Here is a 27,729-nt window from a genome sequence, read left to right on the forward strand (position 1 = left end):
TTATTAAGTCGTGATTTTTAACAATTATGTCAGGTCATAATGTTAAACTCATCTTGTACTGGGGTATTATTTGGTGAGGCTCCTAAGCTGTTGTATAGGTATCTTACTTAAAAAAATGAAAATTCAAATAAAAAAAACCCATGGGTACAGGTAGGAGATCATAAATCTTGTTATCCTCCCACTGGTAGTCAGTCCTGATCTGCAAAACAGGTTGATGTTAGGAAGGTTATCTGGTTGTACTAAATGGCTGCAACTCTTACATAATTTCATATTTAAAAAGTTACCTCAGAAACCTATCCCAACCACCAAAGGGAAGAACTATAGACACTAAACTTATTAACATAATAAAATGTAGAAAAAACCTTTTCCTCCAAACTGATTCAATTTTGCTATTTTCCTGTACTGCTTGTTGATGCTGTGTTTGTAATGAATCTTTCTCAACATACAATCTATCACAATCCATTTGAATACGATTTAATAAATTTTCTTTTTCTAACAACTTTTCCTCTAAGACACTTATCTTTTGTTCAATATCAGCTCTGTTTCAAAAAAAAAAAATTATTTATTAATGACTGTTATAAAAAGTAATCTTTTTTAATATCAATTTATCTTCAAAGTATTTTTGAAGAAAAATTTTTTGTTTCTTAGTTGTTATTTGATCATTTGATGAAATAACAACAAGGGTTGAATAAAGTGATCACTAATTACAAAAAATGGAAAAATTTCTGGTCCTCAGAGTTTCATTTATGGAAAACTGTTAACTCTGTTTTTATGGAAGGGGTAAACTAACTTTAATTTGTTATCAAAAATGTTATGAAAAAACAAAACAAAACAATAAATTTATGACTACAATGGTTATAAATAACACTAGCTTACTCATAACATAAATTTATAACTTATTGCTTGTTTAAACAACAGTATTATATAAAAAAAAAAGATTAAATATTATATCCCTAATTTTAATTGAAATAGAAATGCATCTAGGAAAATTACAATAGATAAATAAATAATACTAAAAACTTCAGGAACTTTTACAAATGTAATTTTAAAAACATTACTTAAACTACAAATTTAAAGATTTAAATGCTTTTAACTTATCAAATAAATTAATTATAAAAATAAAATTAAAAAGTGTCATTTGTTTTCATATTATTACAATTATTTAAATATCCCATGATTGCTAATTTCTTTCAGACTATTGTGATTTATATATATATATATATATATATATATATATATATATATATATATATATATATATATATATATATATATATATATATATATATATACATATATATTTTATAAACATGTTTACTTTTATTAATATTAGATTTATACTTTCTAGTTTTATTTATAACTTATTATTCGTGTGAATAAACTTTTGAAGTTTAAATCAACAGATTTTGTATTATAATTTTAAGATTTAAACTCTTTTGAACTTTACTTTTGATGTAGAATAGCAAAAAATCTTACATCTAATTCAACAACAGATTCATGGCATTGCCCATATCTTTCAGAATCTTTGACCAGAAATATTTTCAGATATTGCAATTTGGGATCGTTTTATTCAACCCTTGAGTAACTAAGAAACTGTGGCTAAGATGGTATGCAATATGGTATGCAATATGAACATATACTATAAATTAGCAATTAAAAAAACATTAATCAAAAAATAATTAATGAATACCTTATACTTAAATGACATTTTAAAATCAAAACATTTTTACTGACCTCTCATTCATTTGTTTCTCTCTTTCAATATCATTTTGTTTATTCTTTTGCTGCTTAAGAACATTATGCGCTCGAACTTTGTAACTCTCGTATTCTTGTTGTAAGTCATCATAATTGCGTTGCAATGAAATAATGTCATTGTTTAATCGAGAGTGCTTTACTTCAAGCAGTTTGTAAGATTTTTCATGGTTTTCAATAGCAGTCATAAACTATATTTAAAAGAATTATATACATTAATTACTGAGAAAATGAATTGAAAAATTTCAAATTTGTCAATTTTAGCTGAATCCAGTTAAACTTGTTGATCAAAAAAAAAGATATATCTTTCCAATTAATGAAACTAAATGATTAAATGTAAAACGAGGACAATTAAAATCTTGACTTTAATCTAACTAGCTTAATTTGAAATGCGACAAATGCAAATATTATTTTACTCATTCTCTGATACTAATTTTCCTTGTGTTAGTATCACAATAGAACAGGTTAGCGCCAGGAAGTGCATCTGTGTCAACAAAACTTTTCAATTATGTCATATTGAAATAAAAAAATGTAATTACGGAAACCCATCCAAACCACACAAATGTTTAAATGCGAATTTTAAACTCAAAAAAAAAAAAAAAAAAAAATGAAGAGATTATAGAAGCTATTTTATAGAAAAAGAAGAGGAAAGAGATAATAGAAACAGATGGTTTCAATTGGTTTGATTTGTTTCTGAAGAGATTTTGCTGGCAGTAAAAGATTAGAGAAAAGATTCGGCTAATCTACATATGTTGCCATTCATATTCTTATTTACAAGTGCAACAGCACCCAACCAGCAATCATATGTCACAGGTGGTCACAGAAAAACAATTATCTTCAACCTGTTCTAAGCATAAGAGCTCTTGATATATACCAGTTTAAAATTGTTAATACTCATCTTTTTATGTCCAAATTAAAAACAATTCCTTAAAATACTGAAACATTTAACTTACTGAAATAATTTAACTTTGTAATAATTATAACATTAAATAATTTAAATTCCTAATAATAAATTAGGTAAACTAGATAAAATTAATAATACTCTAGATAAAATCTCTCTCTCTCTCTCTGTATATATATATATATATATATATATATATATATATATATATATATATATATATATATATATATATATATATATATATATATATATATATATATATATATATATATATATATATATATAAATATATATATATATATAAATATATATATATATATATATATATATATATATATATATATATATATATATATATATATATATATATATATATATATATTTATATATACACACACACACAAATAGTGAAAACAAAATAAAACAGTGACAACAAAACAAAATAGTGACAAAATAAAATATAGAAAGAAAAAATTGAAAAAGAGTTAAAGATAAACTTTATTGCTCCAAAAAAACAACAACAACCTGAACCTACCTCAACTTGCAACATGTTTTTATCTGCACTAAACTTGGCACTTAACAACTTAAGTTCATCCAAATTCTGCATAAGTTCTTCTATTTTTAAATTCTGTTGTGTATGTAAAGTTTCATGTTCAACTAACTTTTTACGTTCATCACTCAACTCATTTTTTAGCTTCATTACTAAGTTTTTAAGTTTTTTACATTGATCGTCGCATTTTTTTCTTTCATTTTTGATTGTATCTAAAATTAAAAACTTGAAATTAAAAAAGTTTTTTTTTTATTTTTATTTATTTTTAGTTTTACAACTTTTAACTTTTATTATGAATTATTGAAACCTTGTAGACCATATAAATATTCTGATATAAGTTGAAATAAATGCAAAAGAAATATAACATAAAGAATAAAAAAAAAAAAAGAAGAGAAGTCATTCGATGCAAAAATGGAAGTTATCGTATATAATTTAATTCATTGTGATTAGAAACTGCTGTAAGCAAGAAACCTACCTAAATCAGATACAAGATTTTCTTTTACTCCTTGTAACGCTTGATAAGTATTTTGAAGTTCAAGCAGTTCTTCTTGTTTAACTTTTAACTTTGCTTCCAAACTCTCTGTTGTTTTTAAGTAATCATTCATCTCAAGGCTCATCACATTAATTTGATCAGATTCCTTTTAAATAAAGACAAATAAAATAGATGAAGAAAATAAAGATTTAAAAAATCAGGACTAAGCACTAACTATTTTAAAATGGTAGAAAATCTTTTTAGAACCAATTGACCAATTGTAGTATAAGCTGATTGACTTACCATGAATTATCACACAATGTTTTAACAAGTAAATTTAACTGATGAAAAAATGCACTCATAAGTGATTAAACAAAGGTTTTCTTAATATGAAAGTTTCTATTTTAATTTATAACTTTCACCACTTTCTCTTCCAATATTTTAAATAGTCAGAAATAAATAGAAATTATTAAATATTAGAATTTTGAATAAAATTTCAAAAATATTATATTTTAGAAAAATTTCTTATTTAGCTTTTAAACTTATTTATATATTTTAAATCTCGTATATTTTAGTTTTTAAGTTAAAAAATTTAATATATTTAGTTTTTCTTAATCTATTTAGTTTTTAAACTCAAAAATTTCTTAGTTATTAATCTTAATATCACCTTAAGTTTACTCAACTTTATGAAATAAAGAAAAATAAAGAAAATAAAACTGTTAATAGAAAAAAAAAAGTTAATTAAAAGATTACCTTTTTAAGATTTTCAACTGTTTTTTTTAAATAATTAACTTCTTCATCTCTTTCGTCTACAATCTTTTGTTTTAGAGAAATTAATTGCTCATATTCTAAGATTTGAGTTTTTACTTTTTCATTTTCAACAGTGAGATCATAATTTGCTTTATCAGACATTGCTAACAAGTTCTGAAGACGAGCAATTTCTTTTTCATTTGCAGTGGATGTTAGAGTGAGTTGATTTAGTAATAGCATAAGTTTTTTACTCTCAGATTGGTGATCTTCACTTGCTTGTTTTTCACTCTCAAGTTTATCCTGCAATTGTTTGATCTCGCCTTGCATAAGCTGAAATATATATTGAACAATTTTAAAAACATTTATGAAATATTTGAAAATTTGATTCAATAATAAATATTATTGAAAATAAATAGAACACTTTGAAATAATATTAAAAATAATTACAGAATTTTAGAATTTTTTTACAAAACCTGTATTCCTTAAAGGTTGTGTTAACCAACTACAGATTTTTTGTCTTTCATTTAATTATTAAATTTTTTCCTACTTTTCCTTACATGGACTTTAATTTTTCATTCTTATTAAATGAGTTAAGTTTCTAATATTGACTTTTTAAAAATGTGCTTACTTTTGCCAAATACTGTAATAGTGTAAAAAAAAAATTAGAACTCGATATTTAAACAAAAAACTATTCAAAATGAGCAAGAATTTGTGTAAAACACTAAATTACAAAAGACTTAAGAATTTCTGAAGACTACAATTTTTTATTCTTAGTTTTCTAGTAATTAGCTACTTAGAAGTTGACTTATTAATAATTTGCATTGGCAAAGTCTCATTAGACTTTCTCTCGCTTTTAAGTGTTTCAAACGCATTTGTTGGGGTTCTTGAAAATGTTGTATGTGATTTACGTAAAGGGATGATGGTTTGATCTCTGATTAGTTCAAACCGTCTTTTGACGTAAATTTTTTCACCTTCTGAATATTTCAATTCAGAAGGTGAAAAAATGGTAAGTTACTAATAGAAAAATTTAAAAATTATTTTTTTAGTAAAAAATACTTTCTTTATCTTACTTTATCTATATCTTAAAAATAGTTTATATAAAAGAGACTCACCTGAAATTCCTCCTCATGTTTGGAGCATTCAGTCTTTTGAGTAACAATCTCATTTTTCATATCTCTCATATCATTGTTTAAGGCTTTAATCAACTCCTCTAAGCGTAACTTTTCTTTCTCAAACTCTACTTTTGCAACTTCAAGGTCTTTCTTTGCTTTGATAGCAGCATTACGAAACTTGTTTGACTTTTCATTGGTCTCACGAATCACATTTTCAAGCTGAGCTAATGATACATAACATTATAATAATACAATATATATATATATATATATATATATATATATATATATATATATATATATATATATATATAAAATAAACATAGTATAAAAGATAAATACTATGATATTTGTTTCATACAAATAAATTTAAAAAATAATAAATAACAAATAAGTATGATAGCAAGAGTAATAATAATAACAATTTTTTTTAGATTAATACAGAAATACATTTCCGCTATAGAATTTTCTTTTTTTGTGTTGCTATAAAACTTTTTTTTCTGTTTTTTATTGTGTACAAAAAATATATATGGTGTTAAACAAATATTTTTCTTTACAGAACTTTTTTTATTTACTTAAAAAGTAAAAAAATAGTAATATGAATAATATTATTTATGATATAGAATAAAACAGTTTACAAAGTAAAAAGAATGTCAAAAATAAAAAACCTTTATTTTCTAATTTTTCTTTGGCATCATTTTCAAGTTCTTCAATTCTGTTTAATGCAGATTGCAATTCTTCTTCGCTGGAAACGAAAGAGATGTTAAGTTTACTAGCTTCTGATGAAAGAAGTTTGTTTTCCTCCTTAAGTTTTTTGATTTCCTCAACAAACTTCTCTTTGATTTCAGAACCAAGTTCATTTTCCTTTAACAAATCTAAACTTGCTTTTAGCTCTGCAGAAATGTTCTGTTCTGTCTTTAAATCATTTAACAAACTATCATTTTTATGGTAAATATTCTTAAGTTTTTCGCTGAGCTCATGATTTTCAGACTCTAACTTTGCATTAATAGACTCAAAAAAATTTAGTCTGTTATCAGTTTTCAGTAGCAAACTTTCTTTTTCAGTAAGAATCTCTGTTTGCTCATCAAGTTTTTTATTTATAATGCATAGCTGTGATTTTAGTTCCTCTACAATGTTATTTTTTTCTAAAATTTCTGTTTGAACTTGATTTAATGAAGCTTCTAGATTTTTACATTCTTTATCTGTTAACTGAGTGGAATCCACTTCAATTTTAAATCCAGCAATTAACTGTTCAGCTTCTTTTAACTTAATTGTCAAATTCTCACACTGGTTAGAAAGAAAATTGTTTTGTTCTAATGTTTTGTTTGATGATTCTATTGTTAGATTATGTTTTTCTGTCAGAGCAGAAAAATCGGTTTGATACTTCTTCACTTCAAGTTCTAATGTTTCAATATGTATGCTGTTTTCATTTATTTTACATTTTAATTCATCACACAATTCTTTTAATTTTTGCTTCTCTAATAAAATTTCTTGTTTTTCTTTTTTAAATTCAGCGTTATAGCTTTCTATATTATTTGTTAATTTTTCATTTTCATCTACTAAACGCATGGTTTCAGCTTCCAAAGATTTAACAGACAAATTCAAATCTAATATAACATTGTCTTTTTCCTTTATTTTTAATAATATTTCAGAAATATTTTCCTCGAGTTCAAAATTTTTACAATTGAGTCTTTCTAATTGAGTCCTTAAATTATCAATTACCTCATTTATTAAACCTTTGTTTGATTCTTCGTTTGTTGATTGGATATGGTGAATTTTTTCTTCGAGAGAATCAACATATGCTTCTAATTCCAGTATACCAGGACAAGACAGTTTTTCGCATAGACTTTGAAATTGCAAAAGTGGATCTAGAAGCTCATGGTTTTTAAGTTGGATATCTTGGTGCATATTTTGCATTTCTGTATAATTGGTTTGGAGTTCATTGTTTTCTTTTTTCAATTGAATATAATCATTATTTAGCTGACCATACTTTCCTGAAATCAAATCTATCTCATGTTGAAGGGTATTTATTACACTTGTTTGTTTTTGTAAATCTTCCTCAGAAATCTCTTTTAATTCAGTTTGATCATTAAAAACTTGATGCTCTTGCGTGCTTTCTATATTAGGCTCTTGCGTGTTTTCTATAAGATGTTCTTGCGTGCTTTCTATTGCATGCTCTTCAAAACTACTCTTTGTTATTAACAACTGTGTGTTTTCTTGAGAAAAAGATTCAATATCTGATATCTTATTGTGTACTCTGTGATGTTCAACTTTTTTTTTTAAGAGTTCATAATTTTTTATTAACACTAATTTTTCTTCAACTAATTCTGAAAGTCTTAATTTTAAACTTTGGACTTCATTTGAACTAATTTCATACTCTTTTTTCATAGCAGAAAAACCTTTGTCTAATTCTTGAAGTTGCAAACATAAAGAATTATTTTCTTGCAGAGAAGTTTCTAAATTACACTTAGTTGTCATCAACTCAACATCAAGTTGATGAAAATTTTCAACAACTCTATCCATCTCTTTACGAGAGACTGATTGGTTAAGGATCTCAGCTTGCTTTTTAGACACTGCCTCGTATTCATTTCGAACTTGTATAATATATTCTTCTTTTACTAAAACTTCTTGTTGATATTTTTTTATCTCCGATTGAAGATTAGACACATCAGAAGTGAGCTGGACAATCTGCTGATGAAGTTTGAAGTTAGACTTGAAAAAAAAAAAAAAAAGATATTAATAAACAATGTAAAGTATAAAATCATATTGAAACTTAATGAAAAAGTTATTATATCATAGTGTAGAAAAAAAAATTATATCATAGCGATTCCGCACAAAAACACTGCACTAAAGTAGTTTCCACAATTAGCACCCACAAAAACACCACACAATATTTTCTCAAATAATTTACTAATGCTTTTAACTCTAAACTTTAAATACATTCAAAATAACAAATAACACTGCTTAAAGTCAACAGATTGTTGACTTTAAGCAGTATCTAACAGATTGTTGACTTTAAATTTGACTCGTAATGACTTAAAGGTCATTTTAAGTTTTTTTGGGGTAAAAAAAAAGTAACTTTTTTGTTTGTTTTTTACAATTCATAAGAAAAGAAAGTGAAAGCATTAAAATGAATCAATGATTACATTGTGAGTAAAAAGAGAAAGGGCTTCTCCTAAATTAATCAAAATATCATTCAAATTATATATATTTAAGTACCAAAAAGCTTTTTTTTTAAACTAATGGATTGATAATTTAGTAGTAAATTTTTAGAGTTTATGACTAAATTATCAATCCATTTTTTTAAGTTTCCCTAACGTATAGCGTTTTTCAGCAAAGAAAATTATTAAGCTATAAAGTATTAAAAACCTCTGCATCACAGTTATTTATTTCTTTTTCGTACTGCTCTAACCTTTCCTCTAAACATACAATATCCTTTTCCTTTTTCTAAAAAAAAACAACATACAATATTCTTTTTAAAAAAAAAAAAAAACATAAAATGTTCTTTTTCTAAAAAAAAAACATACAGTGTCCTTTTTCTGAAAAAAAAAACATGCAATATCCTTTTCTTTTTTTCCAAAAAAAAAAAAAAAACGACTTTATATATAATCTTTTCTTGAATGAATACCTCGCGCTCTTTGCATTCAAAGTCGTACTTGTTTTGTAAGTCATCATGAGATTTAAATAATTCTTCTAGTTGGGTTTCTTGATTCTAAAAACATAAGAAAACTAAAATTTAAAATGATCAATCTTCCTACATGATTTTCTAACCACAAACTTGTACAGGAGAAGTGCTCAAGTAATAACCTTTAGAAAACATACTAGTATGTGCCCCCCACTAAAGCATCAATCGTCAGAAAATGTACAAGTCCCCCACTCAAGTATTATTTGTTAGAAAACATACTAATACATGTCCCGCATGCATTACGTTAAACAATTTTATAAATTTACTGCCATTATTCTCTTATAAACTTTATGAATACCTACTAGTTTCTCTTCATTAAGTGTCTGTAGTTGATATAAAAGTTCTTCAATACGAGTTTCCAATCTCAAAATTGTTGAAGCTGATTCCTAGGAATAAAATTTAAATGCTTTTCAATAAGCTACACTTTTGACATTCCTTCTTAAAGATTTTTTTCTTATAACTTTTTAGGATTTTAATGATGCATGTTTGAACACTGTAAAAAAAAATACTGAAGTGTAATGAAAAACCAAGGATGTTAAACTTTAATAATAAAAAAAAAAACAATAAAAATCTTTGAAATTTTTTGTAAACCTGTTCTAATACTATTTGAAAAATGTGCTTACAAAATGTTAAACTTGTTTGAATAACAGTGTATACTAGGTTAGTTACATTTGGTTAAAGGTGTTTACTAAGGTGATTATGTTTGTATATTTTTATTTAGCTAGTTAGTAGTTAAAGAAAGGATTGTATCAAACTTCAAGAAAAGAAATAAATTTATATTATATTTAAAAAAACTGGAAGCAAAATAGCTCTTTAAATATTTGTAAATCTACATTGTTAATTTGTTAATCTACTCGAGTTAATTTTTCAATTAAAATAGTGTTGCAATAATCTAGTAAATTTTGGTAGTTTAAAAAAGTTAATGGCCACAAATTTGAGCAAACAAAATAATTTTAAAACATTTCATTTAAAAAGTTTAGGATCATATTAGCGTAGTGGCGTAGCCACTACGCTAATATGATCCTAAACTTTTTAAAATGATTATATTGTTCTTAATATGACTATATTTTTAATGTTATGATCCTAAACTTTTTAAATTGATATAATTTTTACCATTTACACTTTTTTAATAGAATTCATATTATTTTATAAAATATGACTTTTTTATTTTAAAGACATTTAACTCACTGAGACTAGAGGCACAACTACAGTCATAAAGAATACTCACTTTTACAAATTCACAATCAATATTATTGATTTATTTTTTATCTTTAAACACAAGCCTTGACAAGCAAGGTTCAAAAATAACTTGGTACCTCACACTTACAAAGCAAACCACAACATCACTACCAATTTACTTTCACAGTGCTTTTAAACTATTACTTAGTCAAAAGTTGATAAACACAGTTTGAAATAATCAAGGAGATTATGGGTATAACATACTTCATTACATTTTTGATGATACAAGGGTTAGTAGCTTTAGCTTATATTTATGGTGCATTTTCTTCTTTTTGTTTACATTTTTATTTTACAAAAAAACTTATACAAAACTTACGTATACAAAAAAAAAATTTCTTATAATAAATACAAATTACTATAGCAAACATAATACTGTAATTAAAGTATGTTTATTTGCAGAACTAAATCATTCTAATAAAAATGGTTCTATTCTAATGAAAATATTTTAATAAAAATTATAATATAAATTATAAAAAAAATAACATACAGTATTATATAGTAGTTGCAGTTACCAATAAAATTATTTTTACAAAATACAATAATTCATACTAAAATTTTAACAAAAAAAATTCTCAATAAGCATGCATAAATTAATAAAATAAACACAAAAAATTAAATTAAATAAATTAAATAATTCAATAAGCAATCATAATAAAAGTGCATAAACAATTATGTTAAATGTGCATAAATTACTATAACAAAGATACATAAATTACTGTAATTTACATAAACTATTGCAACAAACTCAGGCAAAGGCAAAAAAAAATGTTGCAATAAACACATTAAAAGCATAGCAACACATTAAAAATTAATGCAATAAACATAAAATTATCTGCGACAGACATAAAATTAATGCAACAAACAAAACATATTAAAAAAACTACAATGTACCAAAAATTAATGCAATATACTTAAATTACAACAGTAAATGCAAAAAAATTACTACAAGAAGCCTAACAAATTTCAGCATACATTAAAACTGCTGAAATTGCAAAATTAGCATATAAAAATTATAACAATCATGAAAAAAATTTTCTTAAAAATATAAAAATTACTGTGAACATTTTATTTATTAAAAAATAAGAACGAATACAACATAAAAATTATTGTGTAAACATTTTATCTATTCAAAAATCTGTTTAATATAAAACTGTTTAATACAAAAAAACAAAAAACAAAAAACAAAAAAAAACGTTTATGAATGAATTTTACCAAAACATCAAAACCATTTCTTGACTTTCTTATCATTTTACATGGTTATTTAAAAATTAATCTTATTTAAACTATATGTATTGATGGATTATAAACAATGCATACTAATTTTCTATTTAATGTGATGTGTCACTTTAAAAGGAAGCATAAAAGATTGCATCAATTATACTTTGGTGTCGATAGAAACTATAAGAAACTTTTCTTTTAACAGAAATCAAATTACATAACAGCTTTTTTCAATGAAAAAAAATCATTATCAGAGGCCAATGTGTTAAAATTTATTTGGTTAAAAAAACATAGATTTACTTTAGTAAAAAAAGTCAACATGGAAACAAATAATATTTACTTACAGTAAAACAGGTGTTTTAAAAGTGTTTAAGAAAAACTTTTGTTTCTAATGATCATTTATTGCAAAAAAAAAAATTTGAATTAAAAATGTTTCATACTCTGTAATATTGGCTTTTTTTTTTTTTATTAACTTTTTCATTGTTATATCATCAACATATATATAATATATACCATCAACAAATAACAGACTTTAAATTAATGATGATTATTTTTTTTAATTTTTATAATAATAATAATAATGATAATAATAACAATAACTACAATAATAATAATAAAATACTAATACTATTAATAATAATAATAATAATAATAAATAAATAAATAAATAATATACAATATAAACTAATATTTAACAACATAAAATCTATTACAAAAAATAAATTTTAAATTTTAGGATAAATATTCAAATAAATAAAGTACTTATGTTTACCTCATCAACAATAAAATATTGAGTTTCTTTGGAAGCAGCAGACGGCTTTCTTTCTTTTTTTCTAGTCTATCAAAAAAAAAAAAAAACTTTTAACTAAAACTATAAATCTTTATCTGTTAAGATATTCTAGTATTGAATAATCTTATTATGCTGTAATATCCTAGTATTGAACAATACTTATAAAGTATTTGAATATGAAGCACATCACAATTAGTTGTTTGTGTAATGTGTTCTTAGAGAATGTAACCCTATCACATATAAACACACCTATAAACACCTATTACACATGTAACCCTTCCACCTATAATCACATTTAACTCTAATGTGTATGTAATGTAATGAAGTACTGATTAAAGTATTGAAAATATAACTTGTTTATTTTTTTGTTAAAAAGAGGGAGAAGGGGAGGGAACTTTTATGCTTTACTCACTAAACTAAAATAAATGGTTATTAAGATTGTAAAATTAGAAAGAAGTTTATAAAATATTTAAAAATATGTATTACAATTTATAATTTTGATACTTAATTTCAAAAGTAATATTGCAACTTCAACTCTATATAAAATATACACACAAAAAAAAAACACCCGATAATATTTTTCTGTTAACTGTTTATTTCAATAATTTCTAAAAAGTTTTTTTTTTCCTACTCCTTCCTGAAAACTATAGAATTTAATAGTCTATAGTTTTTAGCCTACAGACTATATATTTTGAATAATTTAAAATTTTGAGCAAAAATATACTAGAATCAACTTACTAAGATAAACTTTAAAAAAATTAATTTGATATATTATGATATCAACTTTTTAATGACTTTAATGCTAATCATAAACAAACTGAATTCAACATTTCTAAACTCTACTGACCCAACTTTAAACTCTACTGACCCAAATTTAAACTCTACTGACCCAAATTTAACTTAATTTCAGTTCACTACTTATAGTTATATATTAAAATTTATAATTTTATCTAATAATATTTATTTATGGTAAATAACTTGGTAAAACTATACTAAGTAATATTAAATACCTGAAGTAAAGCCTTTTGTTTTTTTATGTCTTCGCTTAGCTGTGAAACTTGAGCTTGCAAACTCTCTCTTTCAATCAAAAGATCATCAAACTTTTCTTGTAGCTTCTGTGCATTTAAAAAGATGTTTTTTTAAATGATAAAATTCAACAGAAAAAAAATTTTCTGCTGAATTTTACCATTTAAAAAGTTAATGTCAGAGAAAAAAAACATTGATTTTTTATGAATTCAACAAATGAATTTTGTTATCACACTCAAAAAAATAATGTTTGCATCATTTGTCATGTACATAATACACCCTATTGTGCACTCAAATATACCAAAATGTTAACCAAGTAAACAAATTGTTAGAAATTAAAAATCAAAGATTCAATACCACTCATCAATAACTATTAATAGTTAAAATATTTCATGGAATCAAAAAGAAAAAAAAATTTAATTCAAAAAATGATTTTCTAAAATTTTTCAAAAAGTAACTATTTTAAAGGCAGTGATTATTTCAATTTAGTTATTAACTTTAGTATATAACTTAATATAACATATAATCTATGGCAACAAACTATTTCAATGGATAATGAAAATAAAATTTTAGTTTAAATCAAATAGTTTTATTAAAATTATATTAAAAAAAAATAAAAAAACATCAAGTAAAATATGCCTTGAAGAATAAAAATTAAGTACATAAAAAGAATAAAAATCAAATACACAAAAAGAATGAAAATCAAGTACACAAAAAAAGTTTAAAATTGCTTATAAAAATGCTTTTTTTTTTAATTAAAAAAAAAACAACCTATTATTATATATTTATTAAGAAACCAAGTATCGCAAAAATCACATTGATGTAGTTTTTGCGGACATATACAGGTATCATCAATAATACTCATATTATTTTCTAGATAAGATATTGACAAAATTTCTTTATATGTTTCATTACTACTACTAAAAATTACTCCTTACTGGGGGTTTGCTAAAAAATTATTTATAAATGGTTACTATTTTTCACTCTGTCAAAAAGTCATTTTCACTACGCACCTCAAAAACCACATCAACAAAAATGCTTATAAAACATGATCTAAATAAATTTAAGCTTCAGGATTTGATTCGCATTAGTTTTATGATACTCTGAGTGGATTGTATATGTGACTATAGACTATTTTTTTTGTTAGTACGTTTCTCACTACAAAAACCAAATCATATTCCCCCCATATTAGTGTTTCTTTGATGTCTGAAAATACATCTTTAAATTGCATCAAACAATTATTGATTTTTGTTATACATCTGTATCTATACCACAGGTGACTAACTTAACTACTTTCATCTTGTCTTTGCTTTGAATTATTGTTGTAGTATCTTGTAAACATATTTTTATTTGTTATACAGGAATAAATATTAAAAATATTCAAAAAATGACAACAAATTTTACCTTACATTTTGGAACAACGTCTTTCAATCCAAATTGTAAAGCAGAAGCAGTAGTTTTTTAGTAGTTTTTTGCAAACAAATGCAAAAAACAAACAGTTGGTAGAAGCTGTAGCATGGTGCAAAGATAAGGGTGTAAGAGGGCAGTGTGCACTTTTCCCCTTGATAAAAGATCAAGAAACAAATTGACATTTGGATGGTAAAATACAGACAGGAAAAAAACGAAAATACTGCTCAATACTATTATTAGAAGAAAATTCAATTGTATGCTTCTTGAAAAATAAAAATAGATCCGTGCAAGGTATCAATAAAGCAAAATTGACCAAATTAATGTTAAATACATTGAAAATAAAAGATTACACCAACAAGAAATTAAGAGGAGGGCGAAAATATCTGCCACTATCATCTGCTGCAAAATCAACATTGCGTTTACAAATGGCTTTAATTTTTAGTATCTTTTTTCTTCAGATTTGGCCGCTCAATTTGGCTAAGATTTCATGCAAAACATGATAGTTTAACAATCGAACATCAGGGGCGAGTGTCAATCAGCAGAGCTCTAAATTGTACAAGGAAAATGGTTTGCAATCATTGTTTGTTATTAAAAAAATGTTATGTTTCATGTTTCTGGAGAATACATATTTACCTAACTTGTTGTATTATAATAATGTGTTTCCCTTTAAAGCTCTTTCCCTCCTTTTAAAGTGTAAATAAGTATAAATGATTTAATCAATTATATTGTAGACGCACTAGCATAGGAACTTATTGCAGCTGGAATTATGACAGAAGCAGAGCAAATTGAGGAAGGGATTTGGAAAGGAAACATTGACACCACAAGAATTTTTAATAATGATGAAACTCCTTAATTCATTCATTATGGTGTTGATGGAACTTCTGCTGCGAAAGAAGATTAATGTAAAAAAATGCAAAAAAAAACCCAGTGATGTGTAAGCATTGATCCCTTTGTTTCATTCTCATGTTTGTTTTTATTTTAGTATTCTATATTTACAAAATGTTCAGTTTTGCTCCATCATAACTAGCTGTAAAACGGGTGTTTTCTTATAATCTACATTATCTAAAAAATCTCTTTTCATCGAGACTTGATTTAACTGATTGATTCTCTATATCATCACTGCAAAGCAAAACTATCCATTTTTTGTAAAATTGACTTTTTGGGTTTAAAATACACCTTAGGTGCACCAAAGTCATCTCACAAATTACGGAACCAAAATTGATTCAATTTTTGCAACTATGAGTAAAATTCACATATCTATAAATATGCCCTAAAAAAAATAATTAAGAGACATCCTTGCTGCAAAACAAAACTATCTATCTAAGTCCATTTTTCATCAAAAAAACAAACTTTTTTGGTTTAAAATACATATAATAAATAACTAAAAACAAGTAGATTTAATCAAAAAAATTAAAAGCAGGGATTAAATTCAAAACTTTAAATGTCTTTTTCTCAGAACAGCCAAAACAGGCTTAAGATGGTCTTGTTTAGCTGTGGCAATTTAATTTGCAGAATTTTGTCATACTTTATAAAGTTTTAAGATTATCTTAAGTCCATTTGTATTGTTCTCATAACTCAAATTTTTTATTTTCAACTATAAAAAATAAAAACATATTCTATAAGTATTTTAAAAACAATTTGGTCAAATTAAGAAGATCAAATGCAGTGATGTAAATACCTTTTTCTCAGCAAAAATTGACTTGAGTCTTGTTTTGCAGCAATGATATATTTAAAAACAAAAGTAATAAAACTGTTTTGCTTAGTAACTTTTTAAACTAACTTGAACTGAAATAATATTACTAATAAAACTATATCTTACTATTCCAGGAGAGGTCAGTATGTGTCAAGTAATACTTAGCAATGTCGGTATAACAAGCCTGATGAAGCAGCAGCTAACATAAAACATCTACTAGTAACCACTTCAGAACATGGTGTATCAGATGGTCATACACTTTTAGTTGCTGTTGAAAAATTTGATGATTATTTAAAAGAGAACAATATTAAAAGACCTGTAGTCCTATTATCAAATTCCTTCAATCAAAAGACATATGGATGTTTCTTTCACCTCCAGATACAGCAGGGGTTACATAGTTATTAGACCATTTAAATAAAAATATTCATCACAAATATAGAAAGGAAAAAGACAAAATATTTACTAAAGCAAATGCACTAAACAAAGAAGCATTCATGCTTATTTTAGCCAATATAAGGGATAAATGGGAAGCAAAATCCTCTCTGATAAAAGCTGCAAAACGAGTTCGTGTAACAATGAAGCTTTGAGCATTAAATTCATGCAACAAGACAAGTTTGATAAAGCAGATAATTGTATGGAGACTCCTGAAGTGCTATCAGTTTCATCCACACCATCAATCATGAGCTCTGATTCCTCTTTTGTTGTCTCTCCAGATAAAAGAAAAGGATCAGCATTGTACTGGAAAGAAAAATTTGAAAGTGCTCAAACTTTGATTAAAGAGTTGTATGAAAAGAGCATCCAATTAGAGGAGATATCCGCTTTTATTACCATTAAAAAAGTAAAGCCAAATCTATCAACCAATTCAACACAAATAACTCAAGTGCATGGGTCCATGAAGGCTAAAGATGTTTTGAGTTCAGTTAAAAATATAAATGAAAAGAAAGAACAAAAAGTTCGAAAACACTTGTTGCAAAATGTAGAAAAAAAGAACAAGAAAAAAAAGTCTTTATTAAATGTAAAGAGAAATGTGTGTGTACTGAAAGCATTTGTAGAGTAAAAAAGTTGAGGGAATGCCCAAAATATTTTGAAATCCCAATGCATCAAGTTAGCATGCTGTGTTGATGGAAAAAAACCTACAATAATTTTTTCTGCTGCAGCTTTGCAAAGAACAGTAACAAATCAAAAAAATAGCTTATAATAGATTTAACCATTTGATTATTATTGAAAAGGACATTCAAAAGCTTAAAAAAATAAGTCAACTTCACAAACTTAGTCTGACATTTGCACGTTTTTTAGTATTTTTACTGAAAATATTGCTTTAAGAAACCAGAGAAAATTTTCGAAAAGGTTTAAAAAAATTATTTTATGCTATTAAAATATCAATGTTTTTTTTTCATTAGCTTGAACATTTAAATACAAAAAAATTGCATTCTTATACTTACTATGTTTAAATAGGCCTGGCTACAGCACAAAATGTGTCTGTGTGGTTTTTGGAGTACATATACCTGTAGTAGTTTTTTAAAATTGAAAAGAAAAATAATTTTTACTGCTACAAAAGAAATCATTCTGTTATCAAACTGCAGTTTATTTATTGGAATTAAATAAAATTATGGCTGCAAGAAAATTCTATAAAAAGTGTCTTGTAACATTTTTTACAAACCATTGTAATCAAATATTTAGGGGATGTTACTACTTTTTTTTTAAATAATTGCATAGAAACTAAACAATGATAGGAAAAATAATTGCAAAGAACCTAAACAACGACGAAAAATAAGTATATCTTTGAAGAGTATTCATCAAAGATATATTTCTCAAGGGAATATGAAATCCAAAATTTTATTTTTCAATTTAAGTATTCATAACCGATTGTTTGTTATTAAGCAATAAATGTTTAATATTTGTTAGTGAAACAAAAATCATGCCATAGATTTCTGACTTAAGAGTTAGAAATTTAAGTCATACTTTTTATATTTTTGCTTCATTCAAAAAATTTAACTACAAAAAATCAAAATTTATATATTAATAAATAGTTTAAAAAAACAAAATTGTTCTTTAAAACTTATGTTTTTAAACATGCAAAAAACTTTTATCAGTTTGCTTCACAATTGAAATATGTTTATCAAATTTAAAGAAAATTAAAGAAAATTAAAGAAAATTACATTGAAATTTATGACTCCATTCTTCTGTTCCTTTTTTAATAATTTTATTTCTTCATCCTGTTTGCTTTTTAAAGTTTTCATTTCTTCCTCTTGCTTGTTCTTTAATGTTAACTGTTTTTCGAGTTCAGTATTAACTTTTATACAATCTGACTGAAGGGACTAAAAAATTTTTTAAATGTTTAAAAATTTTTAACAATTTTTAAGCTTAAAAATATACCTAAAGAGCAAAAACAAAACTAAAAATTCAATTTAAAAATATTTAATAACAGGGATGGAACCTCAAAACTGGAGCTTCCACCCTTGAATAATAGTTAAAATTTTGAAGAGAAAACATTATAGGAAAAAATACCTTTAACTTTTCAGATAAGTCTTCATTAGCTTTCATTAAATCACTGTTTGATAACTTAAAAGCAACATTTTCTTTTGTCAGTTCTTCAATTTGTTTACTGAAATCCTAAAAAAAGTGAATAAAAACTTTTTTTAATTTTTGAAAAGAAATCAATCTTTATATTTATTTTTTTTAAACAAAGTGCTTTAAAATGTTAACATGGGGCAACTATTATGGGAACTTTTGATTTAAAAATAACATAAAGGAACAGTTAAAGCAATTTTTTGCAATTGAGAGTTTTTACTGGCACTAACCTCTTTTATGTATAAAGACTAAAATTTTATTGCAATACCATTACTAAAAGGATTACCGTCCAAAAATTATATATACCCACAATTAAATTGGGGGTTTTACATCAGAGTTTTTCTTCTCTTAGGTAATTTGCCAAATAAAAAGAGCCTGACCTGTCCCTATGTATAATCAGTTTAATCGTAACCAGAACAAAATCATGACCAGAACAAAATCATGACCAGAACAAAATCATGACCAGAACAAAATCATGACGAGAAAATTTATGACTATACATTTTTTTAAATTTTCTTTGTTATTGCTGGTTTGTTTTATTTTGATTTTTAATTAGTGTTTTACTGAGTTTTGAGTGTTATTTTCCTTTTGAAATTACCATACAGTATAGCATATAATACAGTAGCTTTAGTAGCATCAGTGCTATTTCATTAGTAATATTTTTTATCTATAAATTTTGTCCTTATCTTAATGTATACATTTTGTTATATATATATTTAAAATTATAATGCTGAATAAAAAAAACAGTTACTTTAAGTTGCTCTTTGTATAACTCATCTTCTGTTGTTGACTTTACTTTAGCTTTCAACTTCTGAATTGTGATAACAAACACAAATTTAATCAATTTATATATATATATATTTATATATATATACATATACATATACATATATATATATATATATATATATATATATATAAATATATGTAAATACATATATATATATATATATATATATATATATATATATATATATATATATATATATATAGACACACACACACACATATAAATACTTACACACACACACATATAGGCACACAGACACTTGTAAATATATTATATATACATACAATTGTGTGTGTGTGTATGTGTGTGTGTGTGTGTGTGCGTGTGTGTGTGTGTGTGTGTGTGTGTGTGTGTGTGTGTGTGTGTGTGTGTGTGTGTGTGTGTGTGTGTGTGTGTGTGTGTGTGTGTGTGTGTAATTTGTATACTCTAAGCTTATTATTATTCCATTAAGTTAAATATTATTTTCACTTGTATAATCAAAATAATGTTATTTGAAAGTTGTGTTTAAATATTCATAACAAAGATTTGTGTAGATTATGTAAACGGTTTAATAAAAACCTTGTAACTAATAATAGTTTGGTTGCCCTGTTTATCAACTGACTGGTATTCATATTAATAGTAGGCATTTGAGAAGACTAGTCATTTTATACTGGTGGATGATTGCAATATTACACTGTTGTTAGATACACATAAAATGTCACTAATAATGTCAAACTAAAAGCACCAATTAAAATAATTGAAAGTAATGTGAGAGAAATAAACTTGGCTTGATAAGATTTTTTTTTTTTTTCTATCAAATAATATTTTAGAACATTAAAAAAAAAATTAGAACTTGAATTAGAATAATTCATTTTATTTCACACTTGCAATGGAATTTTAAAGAAATTCTTGTTTTAATTCTTTTTTCTTTGCCTTTCGTGCATTTAATTAATTCAAAAAAATTTAAACCTCTAATGAACATATATTCTACATTTTAATGAATTGCCTTAAAACACTATATCAGAAGAAAAAAATATCATTTGCAAAACAGAAACATTATAGCCTTATAACATTATTTGCAAAGAAACATTATAGCCTGATTTATGATGGTAGTGTAACTTTGGTAGTGCAACAACTTTGGGTTCTGCACAGGAATGCTAATACCATTCCTTTACAAGTCTTTTTATTTTTTGTAAAATAACTTGTTTAGAAAATATCAAATATTAATAATAGAAAAAAAAAAATCTATAGAAAAAAAACCAATTTTGAAAAGCTCTAGGATTTGGTTTGTAAAGCTTCTATTTAAATCCACGCAAAAAAGAAGATCTACAAAATTTAAAAAAAAAATGTATTTTTTGTAAGTTTTTTTCTAAAAAAAAATTGGAAATTTAGGATTTCAATGTGCATTTTAAGTATTGAAAAGTACAGAATATAATTGTACCCTGCATACCTAAGCACCTAGTAACTTATATATATTTTTATCCCTAGGTTGGCACTGATCCCAATATTTATTGTATACTTTAATTTAAAAAATGCTAGATTAAGCCCAGACAGTTTTCAGACAACAACAAAAAAATGTCCTTTATATGTAGATTGTCCTAACTCAAATCCTCAATTGGTGTATATACTGATGTCACTGCAGATTACTTTAGTATGATGTGATCAGTAACATGCTATGCCTAACTAAATTCACTTTCTTTGTTACATATATATATATATATATATATTTATATATATATATATATATATATATATATATATATATATGTATATATATATATATATATATATATATATATATATATATATATACATATATAAATGTTTTTTTTTACTGTACTTATCTTCTCTACAGTCAAGGAGACTCATCATTTACATTTTTTTTTAACATTTTACAAACATTTCAAGGGTTCTCAATTAAAAAGAAACAAAAAAGAAGACATACTTGGACTAACTTTTGTTGTTTTTTTAATAACTCATCACGCTCACCAACAATAATGTTTAACTGTTTTTTCAGTTCCTAAAATAAGAAAATTTAGGCAAACAGAAAAAAAAAAGTGAAAATTATTGTCTATAACCAAAATTTGAAGCATACTTCTTCCATTTGCGAAGCCCTTTCAAGTTTTGTTTTTGTAGATTTTATTGATTTTGATTGCTTTTCTTTTTCTAATTTTAATTTCTGCACTTCTCCATCAAACTCCTTAAGAAAATTATTTTTAAAAAATAGCAAATGTTAATTAATGTGTCTTGTAAGCAACTGTTTTTAATGCTTTTTCTGAACCTTAAATTTACTTTTTTTTTTAATAAAATAACGTTAAAAAAAAGCTTTTAAAAATTATTTTGGGGAGTAACTTAAGAATATAAATATATATATATATATATATAAAATAAATATATATATATATATATATATATATATATATATATATATATATATATATATATATATATATATATATATATATATATATATATATATATATATATGGCATATTATATGCAAGTATGTAAATAAATAGCAAATATATATATAAACATGTATACAAAAATTTATTATACATTATATCCTAGCCTTGCCTAATAATAGTATTAAGCCAGGGCAAGGGTTATAAAATTTCATATTTAGACAAGGCCTGGGACGAAACCACTTAACATGTTTCAGAGCTATAGGGTTAAAAAAGGAATAAAATTTGAAAGAAAAATTAAAGATTTTTTATTCAAAGTAATTTTTGTAATACAAATTACAAGATCAAAATAGACATTAAATATTTTAAAGTCTACAATAATAAAAAAAAATAAAGATATATCTTAAAAAGATTTAAACAACATATCAAAAATGTATATCTCAATGTAATCATACGTACTTCAATTTTTGTTAAACTCAGCTTCATTGATTCTTTTAGCAAAGCATTTTCTTTAAGTACTTTTTCTATTTCATTATTGTGGTTTAGTTGCTCCTTTTGGAATACCTTGTAATTTTATAATCAATATAAAAAAAAACTAAATTTGGTTTAACAATCTTAAATATCTATATAATACAAACTTAATTTATTAACTCAAATAAAATTTAAACTTACTGCAATTTCTTTTCGAAGATTTTTCATTTCTGCATCCATTGCAAGTATGTGTTCAGACTTTACTTTGTTTTCATCGCTTAATTTCTTTTTAAGCTCCTATGAAATAATTTTTTGTACTCATCTATAAATATTTTTATTCAAACAAATAAAAAACTTGTTGACAAAAATTAGAACAGATATGTAAGAAAAATAAGTGAATGTTTTTAAAATCAATAATTTATAATAAAAAACTCATGCATTATTAAATAATTTTAAAATTATAAAACTATTTTGTTTCAGTATTTTAAAGTAACTTTAAAATATTACAGCATTTTTAAAGTTGCTGAAAATGTGCAAAATATAACTACTTTATTCTGTACATTAGTGTTCTCTAAATCATCATATTTTGTCTTTAACTGCATCTTTGTGTTTGAAATACTTGCAGCTAGCTCTTTTTCTAGATTCTGAAAAACACAAAAAAAAATTTGTGAAATATTTTGTAAATAACATTTCAGCATTAGCTTGTGTCAAAAAACAAACAAACAAAAAAAACAGACAAACAAACAAACAAAAAAACACCTAATGTTTTTTATTTGGCTATAGTTTTAAAACTGAAGGAGAAAATGACTTATGACTTAAGCTCTATTTATCAAACACTTAAACTATTTACATCTGTTATTAAGCACCAGCAGTCAGTACTCATTTTTATGTACATAGTATAATACACATTGGTTTTATATTTTACATAATACACATTGGTTTTACATTTTACATAATACACACTGGTTTTATATTTTACATAATACACATTGATTTTATATTTTACATAATACACATTGGTTTTTCACAGGGGCAGGGATCCGAGTCCCAAAAAGGACTCCAGATTTGAAAGTCACAAAAAGATTACTTCATCCTAGTTTTTGGTATCCAGGAGCTCTGAAAATATAAATAAGTTTATGGACTACTGATAGGAACAAAATTAAGACTTTTAGGTTAGAGGAACAATCATTTTTTGAACCCGGAGTCTGTAGGTATAATGGTGGCAAGGACTCCGGGACTCCAGGACTCTGGGCTTAAAAACAATAAGTTTCAAGTCATTAAATCTCATGAATTTTTTTCTTAGATCATAAGTCAAAAAACATGTTTAGAGCTTCTGGACACTACAGACTTGGAAAAAGTAGAGATATAAAGCCGGAGTCCTTTTGGGACTCCGCATACCTGCACAGGGGTGTGGAGTCGTAAAAAAAAAAGTACCGATACCGACTCCAATTGTTGAAATTGGGAGTACGACTCCCACTACGACTTGGACTCCAAAGTAAAATTCTTGAAAAATTCTTTGAATTCTTTAAAAAATATTACACAATTAAAATTTTTTATTTTTGCCAAATATATGAAAAGTTCTTTGAAGGTTAAATATTTTGTACATGCACGTGCAATACCAAGAAGTTTTACTATTGGAGTCGGAGTCACAATTTTGTTTAGCTACTCCAACTCCAACTCCACTAAAAATGTTGCGATTCCGACTCCACGACTCCAACACCACAACTCCGACTCTAAAGCCCTGGTTTTATATTTACACAGTTTTACCTTTAAAATATATTTTTCCATATATTGATAAAATAGGCAAATTAAAAAATATTGATAAAATCGGAAAAATAAAAAATAAATTACAGTTATTCTATCAATCCAAGAAAAACCTACTACCTTCACCTACTACCTTTTAAAATATTCCAACAATGGTCTACACCACATCAAGAGCTTCCTACCATAGAAAACAGTTTATGGTTCTAATGCTATTTTAACATTACTTTTAAGAACATGGCTATAGGATTTTTTTTTCTCTTTAATTTCAACTTATGTAACTAAAAATTAAATTTTAACTCTCGCACATTATTTTTGTTCAGATACTAATGTATGTGCAATCAATCAAAAGCTAAAAAATATGGGTTGCTTACTACTGAAAAACTTATAAAATAAAATTTACTTTTATTGTTTCTTTCAAGTCTTGGGCTTCTTTTTCAGAAATCCATTTGTTTTTAACTAAAGTTAGTTCTTCTCTGTATTGCTAAAAAATACTTTTAAAACTAAGTTAAACAATAATAGATTTGCATCAACATGTTTATTAAATTGCATCAATGCAAACACCAACATGTTTATTAAAATGCAAACACCAACATGTTTATTAAATTGCATCAATGCAAACACCAACATGTTTATTAAATTGCATCAATGCAAACATCAACATGTTTATTAAATTGCATCAATGCAAACGTCAACACGTTTGTATCGATGTGTGTTGTCATTTAATTACAAACTGTTCAACTATTAACATTTTTTAATTTTTGAACATCTAATATTCATTCAAACATATTGTTAAAAAATTTCAACAGAATACAAAGATAAACCATTTAGACAGAATGTCTAAAGGGTTTATCTTAGTATATTTTATTTATTTTCATAATTATTTTCCTTCGGTTTTATATAACACAACAGATAACAGATGCAACCTTTACTAATACAAAGATAGTTTTATAAATATTAAATAAATACCATTGCATCTTTGTGTAGTGTTGAACACTCTATTTCTAAGTTTTTTATTGTCTCTGCCATTTTTTCTTTTTCAAATTGCAATTTATCTATTTCATCTTCAAAGTTCTAATAATAAAAAAAACTGTAGAGCTTATGTTGTTTCAACATACTTAAACTGAAAAATCATCTTACACTAAATATTGTATATACTTTATTAGCAAATATGTTAAAAATATGTTTATTTATTATATATATGTTTTTATAAACAATTATATATATATATATATATATATATATATATATATATATATATATATATATTTAATATTATAAAAAGATCTATAGTCCCAATTACCATTTTTTAAAGGTAATGTAGAGTTATTAGATAAAGAAATGAAAAGATATTAAAGAGATTTTAAAAAAAGAGATATTAAATTTTAAATCCTAGCTATAAAATTTATATTAAAAGCGTTTATTAGCCTTTTGTTAACTAAAGTAAATAAAAATAATAATCATTGTTCTAGTATTTTTGTTTCTACACATGTAGAGGTTTGATGTTTCTTATGATGCCATTTCTCAATTATGCACAATAAAATAATTATAACAAGTATTGATAACAATAATATATGCAGCAACAATAATAACAAAAAAAAATTACAATAATAATCAAAACAATAATAATAATATTAATAAAAACAATAACAGTAATAAAACAAAAATAACACTTCATACTATTATTACTGTAGATAATAGTATTTGCGTTAAATTGTGTTTATAAATAATTATTTTTAATTATCATATTTCAATATTTCAAGTCAAGTAATGTGAGATTCGGAATATCAAAAAAAGTTACCTTGTTCAGTTGAGATATGTCATCAGTCTGTTGAGATATGTCAGCAGTCTGTGGAATAAAGAAAAAAAAACTTTATTCTAAATACTTCAACAGAGGAAACAAAATGTTTGTATTTTGTTTAATTTTTGCTAATTAAATACATAGCAGTACTAGTAATAATCTAAACACTAGTAATAACCTAATGACTAGTAGTAACCTAATGACTAGTAGTAACCTAATCACTAGTAGTAATAGTATTTATTATGCCACAACAAGTTAGACCTTGTATAACTTGTTTTGACAAACTACATAAAAATTTACAATTTATTTTAAAGTTAAGTAATTGAGAATAAAATTAAAATTATTGTTAATCATTTTTGATTTATTACTTCAAGGTTTTAGATAAAATTTATCCAATATTAAAACTATGTACAGCTGACCATGGCAATATATTCTGTATATTTATCCAATATTGTATTAAAACTATTTACAGCTGACCATGGCAATATATTCTGTATATTAACAACAAAATTTGAAAAAAATGATGACAATCTTTAATCTTTTTTTTTGTATACAAACTTTCTAATGAAATTAGAAAGTTTGAGATGAGTTGCTTAGTGATATACTTTTTTAATTCATCTTTAGTGAACATTTCACACTGGTATTGCAAATTCAAAATGAGGTCTCACAAACACTGTGTATAATGTTTTGAGTAGCCTAATATCCAAAATTAAAATTTGTTTATGGTACATAAACTTATTATTTAAATTTATTTTTGATGGAACTGTTGATTGTATAACTGATAGCTATTTGATTAAGACATTACTTTAAATTTAGTCTAATACAAGTATAGAAACTACGTTCGTAATCATTTTGCAATTTTTGTTATTTTCTTGCAATATATTTTTATCAACGCTGTTTTTATTTATTGTTAATAATTAAGTAATCTATAAATATATGTAATAAGACAATTTATTAACACTTTTAAGTAGTTTTGGCATTTCTATAATTTAATAGAAAAAAATTAAAGTATAAAGGTGAAGTTAACACATCCATACAACTTCTTATTATCCATTTGGACCAACAAATTTATTTGAATACAAATGTTTTGAATTATATTAGGCAACTGAAGCTGAGCTTTGATTCATACTTGTAAACAGTTTTTTGTGTAACTTTTTGTATACTAATTTACTATTTGTACTCTAGCAACAAATTTGTATCAGTAAAGCAAAATGATTTACATTTAAACAAAAATTATTTTTTTGACTTCATTTTTAATATAAGTTTTGTACTCTCCAATCCATTTTTACATTACATTTGATTTTGACATTTTTTATGAATTATATATATATATATATATATATATATATA

At 24.5% G+C, this 27,729-nt stretch overlaps 1 protein-coding gene across 5 annotated transcripts in view; it reads right to left on the bottom strand.

Annotated features, from left to right (window-relative positions):
- The window catches only part of LOC100203509 (GRIP and coiled-coil domain-containing protein 2), a 54,345-nt gene that overhangs the window by 15,358 nt on the left and 11,258 nt on the right, over positions 1-27,729 (bottom strand). The window contains exons 5-27 of one of the 5 annotated variants that reach the window (XM_065787965.1): positions 26,380-26,427; positions 25,548-25,652; positions 24,982-25,062; positions 23,378-23,461; positions 23,019-23,114; positions 22,806-22,910; positions 22,037-22,141; positions 21,887-21,961; positions 19,924-19,983; positions 19,110-19,214; positions 18,761-18,919; positions 13,483-13,587; positions 12,455-12,520; positions 9,528-9,611; positions 9,169-9,252; positions 8,910-8,987; positions 6,209-8,252; positions 5,541-5,764; positions 4,432-4,758; positions 3,682-3,844; positions 3,192-3,418; positions 1,735-1,943; positions 363-539 (exon numbers count right to left, since the gene is read on the bottom strand). In XM_065787965.1, the coding sequence (XP_065644037.1) occupies positions 363-539; positions 1,735-1,943; positions 3,192-3,418; positions 3,682-3,844; positions 4,432-4,758; positions 5,541-5,764; positions 6,209-8,252; positions 8,910-8,987; positions 9,169-9,252; positions 9,528-9,611; positions 12,455-12,520; positions 13,483-13,587; positions 18,761-18,919; positions 19,110-19,214; positions 19,924-19,983; positions 21,887-21,961; positions 22,037-22,141; positions 22,806-22,910; positions 23,019-23,114; positions 23,378-23,461; positions 24,982-25,062; positions 25,548-25,652; positions 26,380-26,427 (4,811 nt within the window). Of the gene's footprint in view, positions 1-362; positions 540-1,476; positions 1,640-1,734; positions 1,944-3,191; positions 3,419-3,681; positions 3,845-4,431; positions 4,759-5,540; positions 5,765-6,208; positions 8,253-8,909; positions 8,988-9,168; positions 9,253-9,527; positions 9,612-12,454; positions 12,521-13,482; positions 13,588-18,760; positions 18,920-19,109; positions 19,215-19,923; positions 19,984-21,886; positions 21,962-22,036; positions 22,142-22,805; positions 22,911-23,018; positions 23,115-23,365; positions 23,462-24,981; positions 25,063-25,547; positions 25,653-26,379; positions 26,428-27,729 lie in introns of those variants that run through there. The other 4 variants (XM_065787964.1, XM_065787968.1, XM_065787967.1 and 1 more) reach the window with 4 other exon arrangements.

The sequence above is a fragment of the Hydra vulgaris genome, chromosome 01 (assembly GCF_038396675.1).
Source record: "Hydra vulgaris chromosome 01, alternate assembly HydraT2T_AEP".
NCBI classification, from domain to species: Eukaryota; Metazoa; Cnidaria; class Hydrozoa; order Anthoathecata; family Hydridae; genus Hydra; species Hydra vulgaris.